At 50.3% G+C, this 19,615-nt stretch overlaps 5 protein-coding genes across 5 annotated transcripts; 3 read left to right on the plus strand and 2 right to left on the minus strand.

Annotated features, from left to right (window-relative positions):
• Positions 1-2,314: 2,314 nt before the first annotated feature.
• KD926_005401 (putative mitochondrial cytochrome b2) lies at positions 2,315-3,996 on the minus strand (the record flags this gene model as incomplete). Its single annotated transcript, XM_053098623.1, has 4 exons — positions 2,315-2,496; positions 2,562-3,231; positions 3,294-3,799; positions 3,864-3,996. The coding sequence occupies 4 exons, from the start codon at positions 3,994-3,996 to the stop codon at positions 2,315-2,317; spliced, it is 1,491 nt and encodes a 496-aa protein (XP_052957527.1).
• Positions 3,997-4,962: 966 nt separating this feature from the next.
• Positions 4,963-6,172, plus strand: KD926_005402 (3'-5'-exodeoxyribonuclease; the record flags this gene model as incomplete). The annotated part of the gene is made up of 5 exons (XM_053098624.1): positions 4,963-4,998; positions 5,067-5,244; positions 5,316-5,806; positions 5,873-6,063; positions 6,121-6,172. 5 exons carry the CDS (start codon positions 4,963-4,965, stop codon positions 6,170-6,172), a joined length of 948 nt encoding a protein of 315 aa, XP_052957528.1.
• Positions 6,173-7,186: 1,014 nt separating this feature from the next.
• On the plus strand, positions 7,187-8,162 carry yphA (tyrosine phosphatase family protein; the record flags this gene model as incomplete). Its single annotated transcript, XM_053098625.1, has 4 exons — positions 7,187-7,310; positions 7,425-7,584; positions 7,637-7,832; positions 7,890-8,162. 4 exons carry the CDS (start codon positions 7,187-7,189, stop codon positions 8,160-8,162), a joined length of 753 nt encoding a protein of 250 aa, XP_052957529.1.
• A 546-nt stretch (positions 8,163-8,708) lies between these two features.
• On the minus strand, positions 8,709-12,519 carry KD926_005404 (uncharacterized protein; the record flags this gene model as incomplete). The annotated part of the gene is made up of 9 exons (XM_053098626.1): positions 8,709-9,434; positions 9,515-10,174; positions 10,266-10,671; positions 10,739-10,877; positions 10,940-11,481; positions 11,546-11,723; positions 11,777-12,087; positions 12,140-12,238; positions 12,308-12,519. The coding sequence occupies 9 exons, from the start codon at positions 12,517-12,519 to the stop codon at positions 8,709-8,711; spliced, it is 3,273 nt and encodes a 1,090-aa protein (XP_052957530.1).
• An 808-nt stretch (positions 12,520-13,327) lies between these two features.
• On the plus strand, positions 13,328-19,362 carry KD926_005405 (putative amino acid transporter; the record flags this gene model as incomplete). The annotated part of the gene is made up of 8 exons (XM_053098627.1): positions 13,328-13,890; positions 13,946-17,101; positions 17,387-18,308; positions 18,357-18,516; positions 18,578-18,589; positions 18,643-18,847; positions 18,900-19,258; positions 19,331-19,362. The coding sequence occupies 8 exons, from the start codon at positions 13,328-13,330 to the stop codon at positions 19,360-19,362; spliced, it is 5,409 nt and encodes a 1,802-aa protein (XP_052957531.1).
• Between the last annotated feature and the right edge of the window lie 253 nt (positions 19,363-19,615).

The following is a 19,615-nucleotide window of genomic DNA, read 5'->3' on the forward strand; positions in this document are numbered from 1 at the left end:
TATGTGGATGTGTATGAAGAAACGATGTACAAGGGGGAATAAATGGATAGATAGATGAGATAGAGATGAAGAGACGATGGATCAAGGATAAATAAATCGGTTGAGCTCAGGAATGTATAGTTGAGGTAGTACCAAGTGATGCCGGGTAGGACAGAGCTTGGTCAAGTGAGAACCACGGGGAGTACAGGTACCAGGGGAAAGAGATGAATGGAAGGGAAGAAGAAAACGAGACGAGGAGGGAAGTCGGTCAACTTAAAAGGGCAGAGGACAGACAAATGGTTGGGGGGGTTGAGCATGAGAGCGACATGTAAGGTAAGAAGGTATTCAATCTACACAGTAGAGAAGGTACTGGGCTCCACCGGGGGTCGGTGGGGCCGACCAAGTCTGGCCTTTCCAGCAGATCCCTTCGCGTCCTTCTAGCAAGAATCCTCCGTCTTCCATTTTATTTACTCAGTAGTCAGTACTATTGTAGCTCCATAGTCCCGGCAGTTATACTAGTAGCCTCCCCCCTCTTCCCAGTGTTACAATACGTTGTTCTTTATTGACTATGATACACCACCCGATCAATCACCAACACTACTCCGTACAGATTACATACTCAAGAAAATAATTCCTTCAGTAGCCAACAACACTGTACCCTTATAAATCCTACTGTCAAGCCTGCATATCTCCCGGCGCCGCGGGCGTCCAAACGGCCAATCGATCAGACAATACGGACAATTCCATGACTCCTCGTCTTCACCGAAGGAAAAGGTCAGTTGATGATCCCCCATCGCATTGGCCACTCATCTCCCTCATCGCTCATCGCTCCCCTCCTTCTCCTCCGTCTTTCTTCCATTCCCATCCCGGTCCGGTTGGATGTCCAGAGGGACTCTGCGTTCTGTCCCCGTAACCCACCTCGGGGAAATACGACGATCTCGCATCGTGATAGGAAGATGATCCTTCTCATTGTCCCTTAATTCTTCGTCTACGGAAAAGATAGTCACGACTTTCCACATGTTTCATCGTCACCGTTGATCTCTTACGGTTTTTTTACAAACAGCCCCGCGGATGGCTACTCCTCGATGCTATCGATCATTCGATATCGCTAGGCTCGAGCTAACGAGCAAACGACCGATCGACATGATGCCGCCTTGGAGGGGCGATGCCAGCTCAAACGAGGTGGGTTTAGGTTCAGCTCGTCGATGAGACCTGTCTTAGTCCAGGTGTAATCGATACCGGTCATGACGCGGAGGGCTCGGTCGTAACGCCGAGTGTCATGCTCTCGCGTGGTAAAAACAATATAGACATAAGCAACTGTGTAGGGCTTCGGAGCTCTCAGGTGAGCGAAAGAGGAAAAGAGATCCGGAGTATAAAGGAGGGGTGGTGTGGTGTTTTATCTGCCCTCCTTCACCACCGACTCCGTGCTCCGAATGGATGCTCTATTGCACGGTTTCACCGACAGCTGGGAGGGACTAAGGTAACTCTCCGTTTACCCCCCCGGACAGGTGACGCAATGATTCTCCAAAGGACCGCGGGGAAGTACAACGCTTTCCACGGTCGAGTGGAGGAGCGTACGGAGTAATTCTTCTGGACAAAGAGGCTGACCAGGACTAGTCCCATGTCGGACTTAAGAAACGAGAATAAATTATTGATGACGGATCGGATTATCATTGGAATGGCGCTGATTGATTGCCTGACTTTTCTCAACTGTTGAGGCCGGAGAGGCGGTGAGTGGAGAGGGCGGCGCACGTGAGGGCGATCCTTGCGGAGTCGCTTCCTATTTATTGCGCATCACTAGGCCGCATCGGGTCACCCCCTGGATCCTTTGTCTGTTCCCCTTTTTTTTCCTTCTTTGCCCTCGTCTTGCTTTCCCGCTCCGTCGTCGCTTGCCACTGCGGCCGGTCGCATACTCCAGGTAGTCGATCTCTCTAGCGGAGAATGAAGGCGCATACTCGAAAAGGAACTGCACAGCCATTGGCACGCAATAGCTGACTCAAATGGTATCGATTGATTGAATTACAAATTCCGGCCTCCCTTCTATCTAGGACACATCAACAACCCGAAGAAAGATATTTCCTCTCGAGCTTCGGCTGGGTTTTAGGCATTTCTGCAGCATCGCATGCAGAAAAACAAAAGCCTTGTCAAGTGCCGGTGCAAAGATAAAAACAAAGCATGGTTCAGCTTTGGCATCCAAAGGCTATGCAACCCGTTGCATTAGTTTACTGTATTTCCCCTTGATCCTGTTGGTCGGCGATTTGTATCTATCTATGTGTACTCATGTGGTTCATGTGAGCGTGGTGGCGTAAATTCCGTTAGATTGTGTAAAACCCGTCTAGAGCTTGGAATTGGTCGCCGGTCGACGACGTCCCTTAGCGACCTTGCGCGCATATGGATGTTGCCGGGCAAGAGGCACCAGGTGGTCGACGTCTCCTGTATGCACCAGGTCGGGGCCGGCTTCGTCCAAGGAAGTAATTCCGGTGTTGCGCATGGCCGTTTCCAATTCGTCCTTGATGACTGTGCGGTGTGCTTTCTTAGCAACTTGTCCACCGAGACGGGGATAGGGTGGCTTCGGTACTTACTGTCTATTAGATGCTCCACCCCGTCCTGACCGTAGTTGGCAGCGTAGAGCATGCTTCGGCCCATGCCCACCGCGGTGGCCCCGAGGCAAACGGCCTTCAGAATATCCGTGCCGCGTCGAATCCCACTGTCCACGTAGATCTCCATGCGGTCGAATATCTCCGAACAGCGCCTGTGCAGCTCCAGCAGGGTGATGATGGATGGCGGACTCGTGTCCAGGTTGCGCCCGCCGTGGTTGCTCAGGAGGATGCCGTCCAGCCCGGCCTCCATCGCGAGGATGGCGTCGTCGGCAGACATCACGCCCTTGAGGCAGACGGGGAGATGCGTATGCTTCCGTACCCAAACCAGGTCCTCCCACGTCAAACCGGGATCAATGAACCCGGCCATCACCCGTCCCAGACCGCCGCCTTTCTTGTCGTTCTTCGCCTTGGAGGGCGCCATGGGGACCGACAGCGTTTCGTCGGCCTTGACGCGCTCGTCGGCCTCGCGTTTCCCCGGCGAGGCGGCGTCCACCGTCACGAAGATTGCTTTGATGTTGGGGTTTGCGGAGCACTGCTGGAGGAGTGCCGCCGATTTGGCGCGGTCCCGGTTGACGTACAGTTGAAAGAAGAAGCTGGCCGACGGGGCGGCTTCCCTCAAGTCTTCCATCGGGTACGAGGAGTTGTTGGAGACCTGCTCGTTTCAGGGTTTAGATGGACAGGCATCGCTTCTTTTTGATATTTTCATGAACATACCCCCTGCATAATCCCTTTACTCTCACACGCTCTGGCAATGGCCCGCTCGCCCTCCGGGTGAATGAGCTTGGCCATGGCCGCCGGGCTTACGAACAACGGCAGACTGCAATCGACCCCTAGCATCGTCGTCTTGGAATTCACTGATCGAACGTTGCGCAACACTCGCGGACGAAACCATATCCGGTCGAAACAGGACTTGTTCGCGTCGCGCGTGAGGAGATCTGTCGCAGCGCTGGAAAAGAAGGCCCATGTTTTTGAACTGGCAGTTTTGGAGGCCACGAGCTCAAAGTCGTACGAGTTGATCAGCGTGTGGAGGGGCGGCTTCTCATTCTCTAGGATCACTTGCGGATTCTCCGCGGGGGGCTCTTTGACCCACTCGTCGTCGATGGTCGATTCGTCCAGTATGCCCATGTACTTCTGCGGCGGGAGATTGGACTTGAGAAGGCCGGGGACGTGGACTTCCGAGTAGGCCTTGGTGGCATCGCGGCCGGCATATTTGAGAATAACTAGATCGTGGAGCCAGACAGATTAGCATGTATAGTCGGATAGGCTCTACAGAGTAGATCATACCGCTAGAGCCCCCCGGATGGTCCTCAACGAAGTCGGTCACATCCCACACTTGCTTGTTGACCACTATCCAGCAATTCTCGGGAGTACTGTGCCCTGCGACCTGGTTGGTCGACACTAGTTTATTGTCTGTCATGGTAAACAGAGATTCTCCCTAGCTAATTCCAGTCTGTCGGTTTCAAATACGCAGCGTGGGTGCTGATTGGGTTAAGAAGAGTCCTGGTAAAGATGGCGCGATCAAAGCGAATGTAATTGAGTCTGAGAGAGAATTAGACCCAAGTCGCAGAGGAGAAGCAGCTCCTCCGCATTATCAGGAAAACGAGAGTGGAGAACCACTGATGCTCGCCGGTTCCACTTGCGGCCTGAGGTCCGGGGTAAAAGACGCCGAGCGGTGCAGACCAGCGAGAGGCCCGAGATTAGGAAGTCGTAATTAGGTGTATAATTCATAAGGTGAATATATGCTTAGAAATGGGTTAATGCAATGCTGTGACTGATAAATCGAGTTGATTTGGAGAAGCGAGACGGTGTAAGTTCCGTCCACCTGGTGCCGGGGTGCCGGGGTGCCTGGATGCCTACATGCCTGAGTGCCTGGGTGCCTGAAATCGGACCAACGCCGACGAGGAACGCGGACTGGTTGCCCGAGAGGCGCTTATGTCAGACCACATGCACCAGCCACCGTGGCTGGAGATCCCGCGATTTTTGCCTCCAACATCATCGGCGCAGTGTGGATCTTGGGTTGCGCTGCCGAAGGGTTTTTGGTCCACAATCAAAGGCGGCACTTTAAGTCTTTTAACGTTCTTCAATGCACGTGGCTCTTGGTGTAGGCAGTCTCTTGAGATCTCTTGGGAATAGTAATACGCCCTTTCTAGGCTGCGTAAAACACACTGCTCGGTTGCATCAACGCCTGTCTCTCTCCAGACCAGGTATGTTTCGCACACCTAAACAATGTCTCCTTGAAGACGGGCAGCGAATCGGTGGTCTCGTGCTCACTTTAGAAGCAGTATCTGGCAGTAGTTTCTTTGTCCCGCATCAGTCTCTCTTGATTGCTCAGACCAGACACAGTTTCTCTACAGACTCCCCCAGAAGCGCAGCATCGATCAGAATGGGCGACTCTAGTAAGCCTTTAAAATATGTCGATGTCGGTTTGCCCCTCTCTTAACGGATAACATCTAGTTCTTGTAACTGATAGGACCCCTTAATCTCTAGATTGGGATCAATCTCAGCGATCCCGTTTTCAGAGGGGAATACCATGGACGACAAGTCCATGACAGTGACCTAGACGATATCATCCAGCGTGCTCGGGATGGCGGTTGCGAGAAGTTCATGGTCACCGGCTCGGATCTGGAGGAGTCTCGGCGTGCTATTGAACTTGCTCAGGCCTACCGTATGTGTGCAATACCTTCGTGGGCCTTCTTTTCTACGTCCGACAGAGTTGACTGACACGCGAGATTCCAGCGGGCTTCTGCTATGCGACGGTCGGAGTACATCCATGTCAGGCAAAACTATTTGATGAGTATCCCGAGGGTGCTTCAAAAATGCTGGACAAAGTGAAGACTATGGCGCTGGAGTCAAAACAGGCCGGACACGCCGTTGCATTTGGGGAGATCGGTCTCGACTACGATCGCCTGTTCCTCAGTCCCAAAGAACCTCAACTCAAATATTTCGCCGCCCAGTTAGATCTGGCGGTGGAGATCCAGCTTCCTCTTTTCCTCCATTCCCGAGCAGCCAGTGAGGATTTCGAGCAGCTACTAGCGCCTCGCCTGGCGAAACTTCCCAAACGGGGTCTGGTGCACAGCTTTACGGGCACGCTGGAAGAGATGAACCGTATGGTGGCCATTGGTCTCGACATCGGGGTCAACGGGTGCAGTTTGAAGACCGAGGAAAACCTAGAAGTGGTCAAATCCATTCCGCTTGACCGAATCCAGATCGAGACAGATGGTCCTTGGGTTTGTGGAATCTCTGGGGCTTGAAATTGGGATGCGACCGGCTTGCTGACTGTATTTGGAACGCAGTGCGAAATCCGACCTTCCCACGCATCGGCCAAATACTTGGAAGGGGCAACGGCGCTCCCCAAGACCGTCAAGAAGGAGAGATGGCAGAAGGGATGCATGGTCAAGGGTCGCAACGAGCCTGTGGCAATATCTCATGTCGCCCATGTCATCGCCAAAGTTAAGGGCATCACCGTGGAGGAGGTGTGCGAAGCGTACGTACCTTTCCACTCCGCGGAGGCTCCATTCTTAACCTGATTAATCTTTTCTAGTGCGTGGAACAACTCTATTCGAATGTTCGGACTTGGCGAAGAAGCGTCGTAGATCGAAGGTCTGCGTATATCTTCCATGAGCCTGCGACACCCTGTTCATCTGGATGATTTATCTCTTTTTCTTTATTTATTCACTTTTGGTTTAGAGCGTAGACATCAACCACTTACTTTCTTGCCGTTTCGTCTAATAAATACACACATAAATTCTGTCTTGGGCTTGCTCAAGACATTTATTTAGCCTTTCTGTTCTCCCACGGATGCGATGGGTTTAATCAATCGAAATGACCTTGTCCCTCATCCTTGATTTAACCGAACCCTGGGTCGCTCCCAGTGGCTAGCCGTGGCTTTCTTCAGGTCTCGATGACAGCAGATTGACCAGTGTCCGACGAGAAGATATGAGTCAATCTCGGGCCTGGAAACTTCCTTTGCGGAGGAAAGCACGTTCTGCAGGCGAAGTGGGTAAAATAGCTAGAGAGCTTCTCCCCACCAATAAACCCTCTCAAACTATTTTTGTGTCTTGAATTCTAGATCTTCTTCAATCTTGACGTCCTGATATTTTCCTGCTTGAGGTTTGTTTGCTGGAGCCTGCACCCGGCAGTAGCCTCCAAACGCAGCTTCCCAGCTTCCTTTTTTTCCCCTTCATTTTTTCCCCCATCAGCTCACCGCCCATATCTGCAACTGCACTTCCCTTTTTCTTCTCTTTCACCGTCAACATTTTATCGCCTCCTTGTTGCTGCTTCTGACAACTACCCTGTGGTTGAGCTGCACGTTTCGCTACGCGTCTTATCGTCGTTTTCCACAATTTCTTCCCCATTGTTCACAATGTTGGTTCTTCAAGCTCTCGTGTCTATCTGAACCTCCGGGTTAGACTTCTCATGTCTTTCTCAGGTTGACTAGACTGCGTCTCTTCGCCTCCCTCGAGATCTGTTGATTTTCCAGTTAGGAAAACAACTGGGTCCTGATCAGGCTAAGTTGTGCCTGGAAATTTTCGCGCGCACAGCGTTCGTGTTCCCTATTCCGAGATACCGCGTCCCGAGACTGTCCACGAAGCTCTACCTACTTCAACATGGAAACCATCAACCCGTTTTCAGGGAGCTCAAGTTCAAGCTCTTCCGTTTGTATGATTACTAGTGTGGCAAAGCCTCCGTTGACGGAGGGTACTGCTAACGGTTCGCCTGGTGCGCAAAATGGTGAGTCTCCTGATCCTCCCCTCCCCGCCCCCAAAAGCAAGATCTAGAGAAACAAACCACCTCCTTCCTTGGCAATATCAACACGAGTGCACTAATATATCTACTCTGTGACAGAGAAGCAAGCCTGTCGTGTCACTTCATCGATGGAACCCGAGCTTCTGCATCCAGAGCTGCCCGCCAACTTCGGGGAGGTTGTCAAGGGGATCTATCGCAGCGCGTTCCCTCATCCTTGGAACCTCCCGGCTCTCAGGCCTTTGGGATTAAAAACTATTGTGTATGTGGCTTAATCATCGTACTTTTGGAGCCCAAAGGTCTAACGATCACAGCACTCTGGTGGATGAGCCGTACACCGCAAGTCACGCGAGATTTCTCGAAGACAACGGCATCGCACATTTTCGCATCCCTATCCTGGCCAACAAGGATCCTGCTGTTAAAACTTCCGATTGCGTTGTGATTGACATGCTCAAAATCCTTCTCAATAAGGCGAATCATCCCGTCCTTGTCCACTGTAATAAGGGAAAGGTTAGTCCCCAGCTACTACCAACTCCGCAGGCTTCCGGGAACTAACTATCTGCCTAGCATCGTACTGGTTGCATGGTGGCCTGTTTCCGAAAACTTCAGGGATGGGAACTACGCGACGCTCTCAGCGAATACCGAAACTACTCATGGCCCAAATCTAGAGTTTTAGACGAGAAGTTCATCCAGGAATTCGATGCATCTAGGCTTGTTCCCTCGGCTCGAATCTCCGGCGCAGCTTTGTGGCAGCCTACCAAACCTCCAGAACAGAAAGAACGCAACGGAAAGCTCCCTAGACATCTTGTTCCTGTGCCTCACGGAGTCAGAGTGTCTTAAGCGACAGCTACCCGCTGCGTAATGATGACCTTACGACCCGATTTGTCTTTTTTCACCCATCTTGAGCGAATTTTTCAACAAGTCTCACCGAATTATTGATTGAAATTCAAAGACCAGTGCATTGAGCCGGCGCATTATAATATGTTTTATCTACTTTCGACTTCCTAAAACCACTACTACCTACTTTGATACCGACAAAGACAAAGATGCAGCGTGTTGGACTTGGAGGTTATGCTGGACTTGATACGCTTGTTTCATTATTGTTGGTGTTGTCTTCATTCCTCCCCGGCTTAGACAGACGGAGACCTTAATGGGTTGGTCCCTTATTTGCTTTCTCTTGATTCATTTAAGACTTTGTTTTATGATCACGTATGCTTAGCTCTTTACTGCACTCCCAAACGAGACTTTGATCATCCCGTGTCACCATGACCGGGGAGTTGCTGCATCATAGCTTTCCAAGTTTAGAACGGCCCAGTTCTTGAAAGCGCTCGATATATGATACTAATCTCCACTATATAGCTATCTTGGATTCTAATTATACATTGATTATAGGTTATCGCATAGCATGATTTCGTCTGCTTCCTCATGAGGGTTGTTCTCGATTATTGGCCCATCCGATAAGAGAAGAGGACTTTGTGGATGTTTCAGATCATCGGACTGCCATTCGCAACTGCGTTGCGGACCATGATACACCAAACCCTCTGAAAAAGATATAGACCCGTCGACGCAGCCTATCTCCCTCTCATGACAGTCGATTAAATCTCCCGAATAATCACTGCACTCGTTATCAATCGTCTCAAAGGATTCGGCGTCGGTTCCATCACAGATAGAACCCCCATCCTCAGTCCCTAAGTACCGATCAGAGTCTCCCCCATCCCCATTAATTTCATTTCCTAGGGAGTATCTAATCTCGTCTGTGGGTGTCGCAGCAAACAAAATCTCATCTTCAAATGACGGTTCGTCTTCGCTCTCCGTCTCCACCTCGGGGACCAAGATCAGGACACTGCGCTTTTTCTTTCGGCACCTCTGCGTCGTAAGAACTTGATTGGCGGCGACGCGCCAAAACGAGGTTTTTAGCTTGCTCTTGAGACCCACTGTAGCGGTATCATGGCCATGTGTGTTGCTTATTTCGGCCTCTACCTCTGGCTTAGATTGGCTAGAACATTGGAATCCAATGGCGTTGCTCTGGAGGCCTGGATCCCGACTATGTTTTATGATCGACGTGATAGATTTGGCGACGGAGGGGATGAACTGGGCTCGTTGGTTCATGGACTGTAGGGGCTCAGAATGGCATTAGCGGTTGATCTGGTTGAGTCATGTGTGTGGATTTAAGAGGGTATGGGAGAACTCACGTCGCGGTATCCAGGACTGAAAATCGATGGCGCAATGCGGGAGAGAGGTATCAGGTGTTGTTCTTGGGTTTCTTGCTCGCTTGGAAGGCCTTTGCGGGTGGATTTTCGTGCTCCAACGATCAAAGTTACCAACGCGGTGTTGAGTAGTGTAGTTAGCTCGCGCAAGCAGCTCGGCGGGCTGGATCCAGGTCCAGGAGGTGGTTCAGTATCTGAGATCAGGGACTGGAAGGCTTCCAGTTCCTCTTCTATATACTGTAACTTGTCTGTGGGTATTTGAAGCGGGTCGAAGGAGAAGTCGGGTGGATTGTAGTGGAGGAATGTGCCCACTGGACGGTTGTAGAGGGTGGTATCCGGTATAGGGGTTTGCGCCGTTTCGGTGGCCAAGCACGACGGTAGGAGTTGGCGAGCGCGCTGGCCGGAACTGGTATACTCTAGTCTGACGGTGATTGACGATAGGAAGACAGTGGGGATCATATCGACACGGAGCGCGTCGCAGGGGCTCTGTAGTGCGGTGGGGATTCTCGACGTCTTCGATGCTGGAGATTTTCCGGTGCTTTTGCGGAAGTTGAATGATAGGTAGGGATTCGGAGGGAGGTGCTGCTCATGTAGAATGTTGTTGGGACCTTCGAATGAAACTTCGAGACCGAGTTCGGACCAGAACTGTAGGCAGTGTCAATTCACTTTGTGAGATGAATGGATGCACAAGGAGATGCGAATTGGTTCCTAGGACATATGTTTGTAGGTACCGTACCTTCGACTTGCCCAGAATATCACCTAACCAAGAAAAGAACTTCGAGTTTGAGCCAAGCAGTATGCCTGGCTCCGAATCGAAAGTGATGTAGAGATGCAATTGGAAATAGGCACCCTGATCGACCCATATGGTTCCTGTGATGAGTTCCTTTCTAAAAGACTCTTCTGTACTCCATGGGTTCCAAGTTCCTGGTGGCGTGGAAAGTTCGGCCGAGGCGTGGAGAGCTAGATTCAAGTCGTAGCTGGATGAAGAGAAGGTTTCTGCTCCGAGATTCAAATGGAATGTCATTACGAGGAACTTCTTTCTAGATGGGCTGCCAAAAGAGAAACGAGAGTACACCAAATGTTGGGTTGAACGGGAGTCTCCGAAGCCGAAAAAGAAAGATACTAGCTGGATGCCTGTCGGCCTGACATGGCATTAAGGCAAGACAAAGCCAAGTCATGTGGAATCTAATTGAACCCGCTCATTCCCACCCTTTCCCTTCGAGATATGCCATTCCCTCTAGTAGGAGATCGAGTAACACTGGCATTTCAGGAACAACATCCTCTCGTACTACGACTCGAAGAACGTGAATGTCATCGCCGTTCATCCCCCAGCCATTCAAAACATAATCTGGCAACCATCAGCGTCAATAGGTCGATTTGAGAAGATCTACTGGACAGGATGAGACTCACGAGGGACAGAAAATCCACGTTCGTATAACCAATCACTCAGGCGGGAAATGGCCGCGAAGGGATGGCTTGTCTGGTAGTCATGCTTGAAAGTAAATACCACAACAGGGATCCCTGCCTGGGAATGAGAGTGACTGAGCGGCTGATTTGCCGCACAATTTTCCGAGCATGAACGACACGGATCTTTGCAATGTGCCAACATGGATGACTGACGCTGTACAGGGCTAAGACAGCGAAAATGCGAGGTGCCTTCAAGCAAGTTTCCAAATGAACGTGCGCTATCAAGGAGGGCAAGGACTTTCGAGCGGTATCCTTCAGAACCCAGTACAAGGAAATTGAAATACTGGACCACAATGGGAGCAGTGGATCGAGAAAAGCTCAAAGAGAAGTCCGTGCGTGTTCCTCGCAGATAGTTTGATTCGATCTGGAGACTCCGTGGAACGCAAGACCGGTCCCTCCAGATTAACCAGCCTACGGCGCAGGATGATAGGCCAAACTTGTGTCCTGACGTATTGATCGACTGCACATGGCTGTTCCGAAAATCCCTGGGGTGGTATATGTTTTGTCAGTCATTGTATTCCCGCTTGGCTATACTGATTTTATACTCACCAGGGACGGTGACTGGAGCCGTGATCGAATGGCGCGACTAAACCACCACTTGCCGCGTCAACATGGATGGGAACATGCCGACCGGTGCTCATCTTATATGACGAAAGTGTCTGTGACACATCGGCGACTGGATCATAATGACCAGTAAATGTGCTACCCAGGGTAAGAAAGATTCCCACTAATTCAGTTAGTTGGAAATAGAGATCTTGCTCGGATATACAGGAAGCTCACCGGTCTGGCCATCTACTAGACTTGGCAACTTCGATACATCAAATACAAAACCCGTAGCTTCGCTTACTGAGACAACTCTCGCTTCCATGTTGAAATAGTTGGCTAGCTTGAACACGCATACATGTGCATTCGAGCCAAAGATAATGTTGGGGCGCCCTGCATTGGCAGACGTTTCCTCCCAGGACCTCTTCATGGCCAGGCCAGCGAGCATTATGGCCTCAGAAGATCCACTCGTAGCTGTCCCGGCGACTGGATCTTCGCCTTCATAATTCCACAGATGGCCAATGATCGCCAGGCATCTCTCTGCACATCTGACGAGGATATTAATTGATGAGATTCGAAAGACCTAACGAGCTGGCATACTCTGAAATAGACGCATACTCTTCGACACAGGCCTGGTTCTTCTGGAAGTTCAATTTGGTGAGGTTCTGGGCTGTTTCGCTGCAAGCAGTGTTGACGAAGCTAAGGTGATGTGATAGGTTTGCATTAGTAGAAAGACAAAAAGAAAAAACAGATACGACTATTACCTACCTGCCCACGTTCCGATGAGGGGCTATATCTTGAGCCTGGGATTCATAGATCCAGCTCTCAGCGAGAGCTGGATCTATGCCTCGAGGCGGCACATCTCCAAGACCAAGTAAGTCGGCCATAATAACCGATTGAATGACAATGCCAGTTGAGAGAAAAGAAAATAAAGATATGAGCTTGACTAGCTGAATGGTAGTAGAACGAGGTGCAGACATTCAAGATATTTTGAATCGGTCAGTGGTCATCTTTCTGTTATAAGCTTTCAGCATTAGTATATATGTGAGCAATAAGCACAGAGATGCCAATTACGTATTGGGGCTGACGAACAGGTTATTGGCTGTAAACCAATTTCCCGAGGAATGACGAAACTTTTTGATGAAATCTCATAAGGCTGGAGATTTTCTCCTTTGATCCAACTGACATACCTCGTTAATTAGTAACTTTGCACAGCGTGCATAAGGGCACCCCTCTCAGACTTTCCATTATCAATCCAAAACCGAATTTGTTGGGCTGCATGTTCAACGGGAATGCTGTCGAGCTGAGGTCATGCAAGGGAGTTCGCTGGTATCTATACAGCATGACAGTACGAGACAAATAATTAGTCCACGGTAAATCCTACTAAGAGTTTGAGTTCCATGACTCTGCACTTCCTTAAAAGGAAGGACCCAAAGGCAAGGCGCATGCTGTGATCTTCGGTAAGACCGGAGAACCCTTCTCTACCGAGGTAGACAGTATAGTTATGACAACCAATGACATTATGTTTCTGATATAGGGAGAGAATTCTTTCGTGATCAATGTGCAGAAAGATCAAAATGGTAACCCTGGTACAGTCATGAGGGTCTATACAAGGTTTTGTTGCCTAAAATTCTGAGATCGAGGAATGTTCAGATCTTGCATCAACTTATAGTCTCTACGTCACCCCCTGAATTTTGACCTATCGGAGAGGCAAAGAAGCTCTATAAATATGGGAGGCATTGTGTGTTTGAAGAAGGCAAGTTCTACTTGATTGTTACAATCATCAAAATGTCAGAAGTTGTGGAAGCTCGTTACTGCCTGGATGGACCAGAGTCCGTTGATGCGAACTTTGGACGTCTGACTGGTCGTGAGCTGGTGCTGAGGGATCAAAGCTTGATATTCCGCGATGCAGAAACCAGGGTTCTATCTGCGTGGGCTCTCCTCGTTGACAGATATTTCGATACGCCTCTTGTCTCCTTCGTCGTGGCGAGGGCCGGTCCAGAAGATAAGCCGCTGGGAAAGAATGCTGTTAAGAGTCTTTCTCTTCGGATTGAGCATGAATGGAGTGTTCAACAATTGCAGGAAGCCCTCTCAGAAGCCAAGGATACACGTGGGGAGTCTGCTGACAAGGATTCAGCTTCTAATACGGCAGTCCTCTTTCTCGAGGCCTCCGACACGGATGCTGTCTGCTACCACAAGGAGCTAGAGTCTTTATTCCAGCAGTTGGGAAATGTTTGTCAGAGCCAAATTATCTTGATGCCGTTATCTCTTGCTGATAGTTCACGAGGTTGCGTTACTGTTGACGGTGTGCCCGACAAGCCAATGCCTCTCCTTCGGCGTCTATTCGCCTTGTGACCGACAGTTTCACATACCTCTTCAAGCTATTATCGGTACTATGAAGCATAGCTTTAATGCCATGGATAGCAATGAAACACCAATCACAGAACTCGACTTGATCAGTTCTTATGATGTTCAGCGACTTCGGTCATGGGCGATATGTGGTGAGGAAGAACGATCACCCTGCATCCACGATCTAGTCAGTCGACACTATCGAGAGCGACCAACTGAAGTCGCAGTCTCGAACACTCGAGAACAAGTTACATATAAGCAGCTGGGGCAGAAATCAGCCGTCATTGCTGACATTCTTCGGGGGGCTGGTGTTCAGCCTGGATGTAGAGTTGGATTTTGCATGAACAAATCTACACTAGCCATCATCACGATCCTGGGAATTCTTCGTGCCGGTGCTGTATATGTACCGATCAGCGAGGGTTGCTCTGCTCATCGAATGTCCGATATCCTTGGGAGAGTGGAGGCGAAACTCTTCATCGCCGAGAGACACGTTCAGCAGAGATTCGAGGACATCGATTTGTCAGGCATTCAAATGATTGACCCAGCCTCTCTGGACTTGGAATTGATTCCCAAAGCTTGGGATCGAGAAGTTAACCTCAATACCTCCAGTCTCGCATATATTGTCTTCACGTCCGGCAGCACAGGCAAGCCTAAAGGGGTGATGCATGAGCATCATGCGGTTTCCGGTGGGCTACGAGCGATTGTGAAAAGCTTCGGGCTTAATCAAAGTACCAAGTTTCTTCAATTTGCAGATTTTGCCTTTGACGCTAGTATCTGTGAGATACTTGGCCCCCTTGTCTCCGGAGGTCAGGTGTGCGTGCCATCTGAGAAACAACGAGTCGAGACTCTTGAATCGGTGATGGAGGCCCTTCAAGTCACCGACGCTTCCTTAACGCCAGTCGTTCTAGATCAACTCCAAGCCAATCAAGTACCTTGTCTTAGAAATCTTTACATTGGCGGCGAGGCTCCCTCGCAAAGAATTATTGACAGCTGGGCGAATCATGTCCGGCTCAGCAACATTTACGGGACAAGTGAAACTGGCATATGGGATACGATTCAGCTCGAGATCATCCGCAGCGATAGCGCAAAGAACATCGGTCGGGGAATTGGTGCCAACTGCTGGGTCGTCAATCCAAGCGATGTCAGCAAGTTGCAGCCGGTCGGCGTGAAGGGCGAGTTGCTTATCCAGACCCCCTTCCTCGGGAGAGGATATCTAGATGAGCCCGCGACAAGTGCAAATGTGTTCCTACCGGCTCCCAACTTCGCCGCTCAGGTAGGAGGCGACACCAGCCTTCGATGTTACAGGACTGGCGATCTAGCCCGGTGTGAGCAGGATGGCAGTATCACCTACTGCGGGCGTGAAAGTGGTTTTATCAAGATTCGGGGATTTCGAGTCGATCTTGGGGAAGTGGAGATAGCGATGAGCTCTTGCCTTGACCACGGACGTGCAGCTGTGATAGCGGCGGGGGGCAATGACCGGCATGACACCACGGAGATTATTGCCTTTGTGGAAGTGGGCAACGTTGATCCTAGATCAGTCTCTGCTGGCGAGCTAAGTGAGAAGTTACGGTCAACACTGCCACGCTACATGGTACCGACGGTGTACATACCCCTGCCAGAGCTACCGTGCAATCAGTCCAAAAAGATTGATCGGCCCCAGCTGCGATCACTGTTCACGCAGCTCAGTTCCACTGAGCTCGTGGCGCTGAGACCTGGTGGCAAGGCACTTCATCAATGGCCGAAGATTGACCATAGGCGTGCGATAGCTCTTGAGATTAGCAAAACCATCTCGGATTTGATCATCGGCTCACAGGACTCAAGCTCGGAGACTCTTCAGGGCTTAGACTTCAGTCTCTCCAGTGTGGGCTTGAATTCGATCCAGCTGGCATATCTAGCTGGTTGGATCCGTCGCCGTTGGCAGAAAAGTGTTAGCATCCAGACTTTGCTGGAATCCGGCATCACTGTATGTCAGCTGGAGGAGCACCTGCTACAGAACCTTGAGAGCGCGGAAGGCGCATCGCAGAGGGACATTCTTCGGGAACTCGACAACCTGATGCAGAGCACCCAATTTCCCAATCTGCATATCCGTGGGCGGACAATTTTCCTGACATCAATGACGGGCTTTCTCGGCACTCAGATTTTGCGATTTCTTTTGTATAATCCAGAAGTCGATCGCATAGTTGGACTGGTACGCGCAGACAGCGAGATTGATGCAAGGGAAAGAACTCATGCACAGGCAGCGGCTGGCGGCTGGTGGAAGGGTGACTTTGATTCCCGAATTATTGTCTGGTTGGGCGATCTAAAGAAGCCCAAACTGGGTCTGAGCCAGAACAATTGGAATTGCCTGCGTGGGAGGGCTCCGGAGCTACATATTGATGGTATCATCCATAACGGGGCACGCGTCAATTGGCTGGAAGACTACAACAAACTGAAGGCTGCCAACGTCGACAGTACCGTCGCGCTTTTGCAAGCATATTCCTATAGGCCAGTGCCTTGTCCATTCACCTACGTGTCAGGGGGCTATCTCCCACTTCCCACAGACACGAGGGATCAAATCGGAGAGAAGCTCTCCACAGCGAGCGGATATGACCAAACAAAATACCTTTCGCGTTTGATTATCGAGGAATATAACAGTCGCCTCGAATCAAAAGAATCTCTCGAGTGGCCTCGAATTCGGATTGTTCAGCCAGGTTTCATCGTCGGCACACGATGGGAGGGCATCGCCCACACGGAGGATTTCCTATGGCGCCTGGCCTACTGCATTGTATCACTCGGCGCCGTGAGCGAAGATTTGGAGAAATTGTGGATTCCCGTTGCTGGGGCTGATCAGATCGCATCTCTCGTCGTTGCAGGGGTGTTCCATAAAAACACTAAAAGCGTTGTCGATTGTCGACAGGGCATCACCGTATATGAGTTTTGCAACATTCTAAGTGACCAGACTGGCCTTCGAATTGGCACACAAGATCATCAGCGGTGGCTCGCCTCTTTACGGGAACAAGTTGACCAGAATCCCTTGGATCACCCCTTCACGCCTTTGCTCCAGTGTATTGATGCCGATGACTGGCAATTGACCCCAGTCCCGCCGAAGGATCAAATCGGCGATTATTTATACCGACAAGACACCGTTATGGCTCTGGAGAAGAGTGTGCAATATCTGATGGGTATTGGATTTTTGCCTTGCGGAGAGGGGCGCGCAGTCGTGGGAGATGGAAAGTATAGAGCCGTATTCCGACGATCGAAGAATTAGAGATGATAGATAGATAGATAGATAACTAGAATGTCAACAAAGAGAGATTGAAGAGACAAGAAGAAGAGAGCGCGAGTCTGTCTATTGACGGTTATCGGCGGGCTATTGAGCTTATCTTATCTCTATAGCTCCTTATCGATAAGACATCACGTGTCTCCCCCGTGATTACCTGGCGCCAAAACATGCCATTTACACGTGGAGTTGTAATCTGTCTGGCAATAGAATCATCCATCACAACCCGCAATGCCCAGGGATGAAGGACAGGAATCGCTCTTGGCTGACCACGATGGCCTTGACAGGCCAGATGGATCCCTCTCATTTCCAGGGACCCCTAACGAAGAACATGAGCTTGTAGCCCGTCCTGACCCCGTCAACGCAACCCCGGTTTCGCCCTCCGCACTCCCCAATGCAACGCCGCAACAATCCTCCATATCTCAACCTACGCCTGACGGACAACGTCGCCCTCCTCGCACCACAAACCGGGTTCGATTCGATCTTGAGGACGACCCAGAAGATGATCAGCAACCGGCCGCATATACCCGCACCTCGGAGGACTCGCCGTGGTTGGAGGAAGAAGATTACGCTCGCGACGGCGGAAATCGATCTGGAAGGAATAACAGGGGACAGATGGTGCCTCTTCTGACCGATATCGAAGCCCCGAGTGTGACTCTCGCGACGTCTGAGGATTTCTTTCCCGAACAATACCTAGAAGATGCCCGCCCCCGGAGCGGAATGCGCATGGCATTCATGAACATGGCCAACAGCATCATAGGCGCCGGAATCATAGGTCAACCCTACGCACTGAAGCAGGCAGGCTTGATAACAGGTCTTGCGCTTCTGATTGCTCTGACCATTGTGGTGGATTGGACAATCCGTCTCATCGTGGTCAACTCCAAGCTGAGCGGCGCGGACTCCTTTCAGGCCACGATGCAGCATTGCTTTGGCAAAAGTGGCCTCATTGCTATCTCGATTGCCCAATGGGCTTTTGCGTTCGGTGGCATGATTGCATTTTGTATTATTGTAGGAGATACCATTCCACATGTATTCAGCGCCTTGTTCCCCTCCCTCCGAGATATGTCGTTCCTTTGGCTTCTTACCGACAGGCGCGCCACTATCGTGCTTTTTGTCCTGGGTGTTTCGTACCCGCTCTCTTTGTATCGAGATATTGCGAAGGTTTGGTCTCCTACACTATCGGGCTTTCAGGTTCTAACAGTCATATAGCTAGCGAAAGCTTCCACACTGGCCTTACTAAGTATGATTGTGATTCTGGTGGCTGTGCTCACTCAAGGATTCCGTGTCACGTCGGATTCTAGAGGAGAGGTCAAAAGTCTGCTCCTGGTAAACTCTGGCTTTTTCCAAGCTGTCGGTGTGATTTCTTTTGGTATGTCACGCTCTCACCGTACCAGCTACTTAAGAACTTCCGTAAAGCTAACACTGGACAGCTTTTGTTTGCCGTAGGTAGCCCTGTGTCTTGGATTAGACAGCGACCCAAACTGACTAGCTTCAGACCATAACAGTCTTCTCATCTACGGCTCCTTGAAAAAACCAACTATGGATCGCTTCGCAATGGTGACTCATTACTCCACGGGAATCTCGCTGCTGATGTGCTTGACAATGGGGATATCGGGATTCCTTTTCTTTGGCTCGAAAACCCAAGGCAATGTGCTCAACAACTTTCCGTCCGACAACATCATGGTTAACATTGCGCGATTGTAAGGTTCCTTGGCGGTCTATTGTGATTTTCGGTCGAGCTAACCGCAATAGCTGCTTTGGCCTAAACATGCTCACGACCTTGCCTCTGGAGGCGTTTGTATGTCGATCAGTCATGACAACCTATTATTTCCCGGACGAGCCGTTCAATATGAACCGCCATCTGATATTTACCACCGCACTGATTTTGACTTCGATGGCCATGGCTCTCATTACCTGCGATCTCGGCGCAGTCTTTGAGCTAATCGGGGCCACCAGTGCCTCGGCATTGGCATACATCTTTCCGCCTCTATGTTACATCAAGTTGAGTAACAATAGTCGGAAGGCAAAGATACCGGCGTACGTGTGTATTGCTTTTGGAATAACCGTCATGGGTGTCAGTCTACTGCAGGCAATTGCCAAAATGATCAGAAGTGCGTATATGACCAACATTCATCTACCACATTCTAGAATGAGATTACTGACAACTGACCCTCGCCTGATAGATGACGGAGGCGCAAGCACTTGTAGTGCCTAGCCAGTGTAAATTTGTGTCTTATTAGCCGGATAGAATTCTGCTTTCGCTGCTACCAGGCAACTGTACATAAAGATAGCTATACCCGTACCAAATCCCCCAGATTCCTATGGGTCACCATGCCTGGCCTTTCTGACTTCCCCGACCTGGAAGGAAGTTCGATGTATTACTACACTATATGAGATTAAATGTAACAAACGCTTTTCTATATAGCCATTGCGCCACAGGGCCATCTGGAGGTCATGCTATTTAACAC

This window comes from Aspergillus affinis (genome assembly GCF_023601865.1).
Source record: "Aspergillus affinis strain CMG 70 chromosome Unknown NODE_26_length_314309_cov_85_634089, whole genome shotgun sequence".
NCBI classification, from domain to species: domain Eukaryota; kingdom Fungi; phylum Ascomycota; class Eurotiomycetes; order Eurotiales; family Aspergillaceae; genus Aspergillus; species Aspergillus affinis.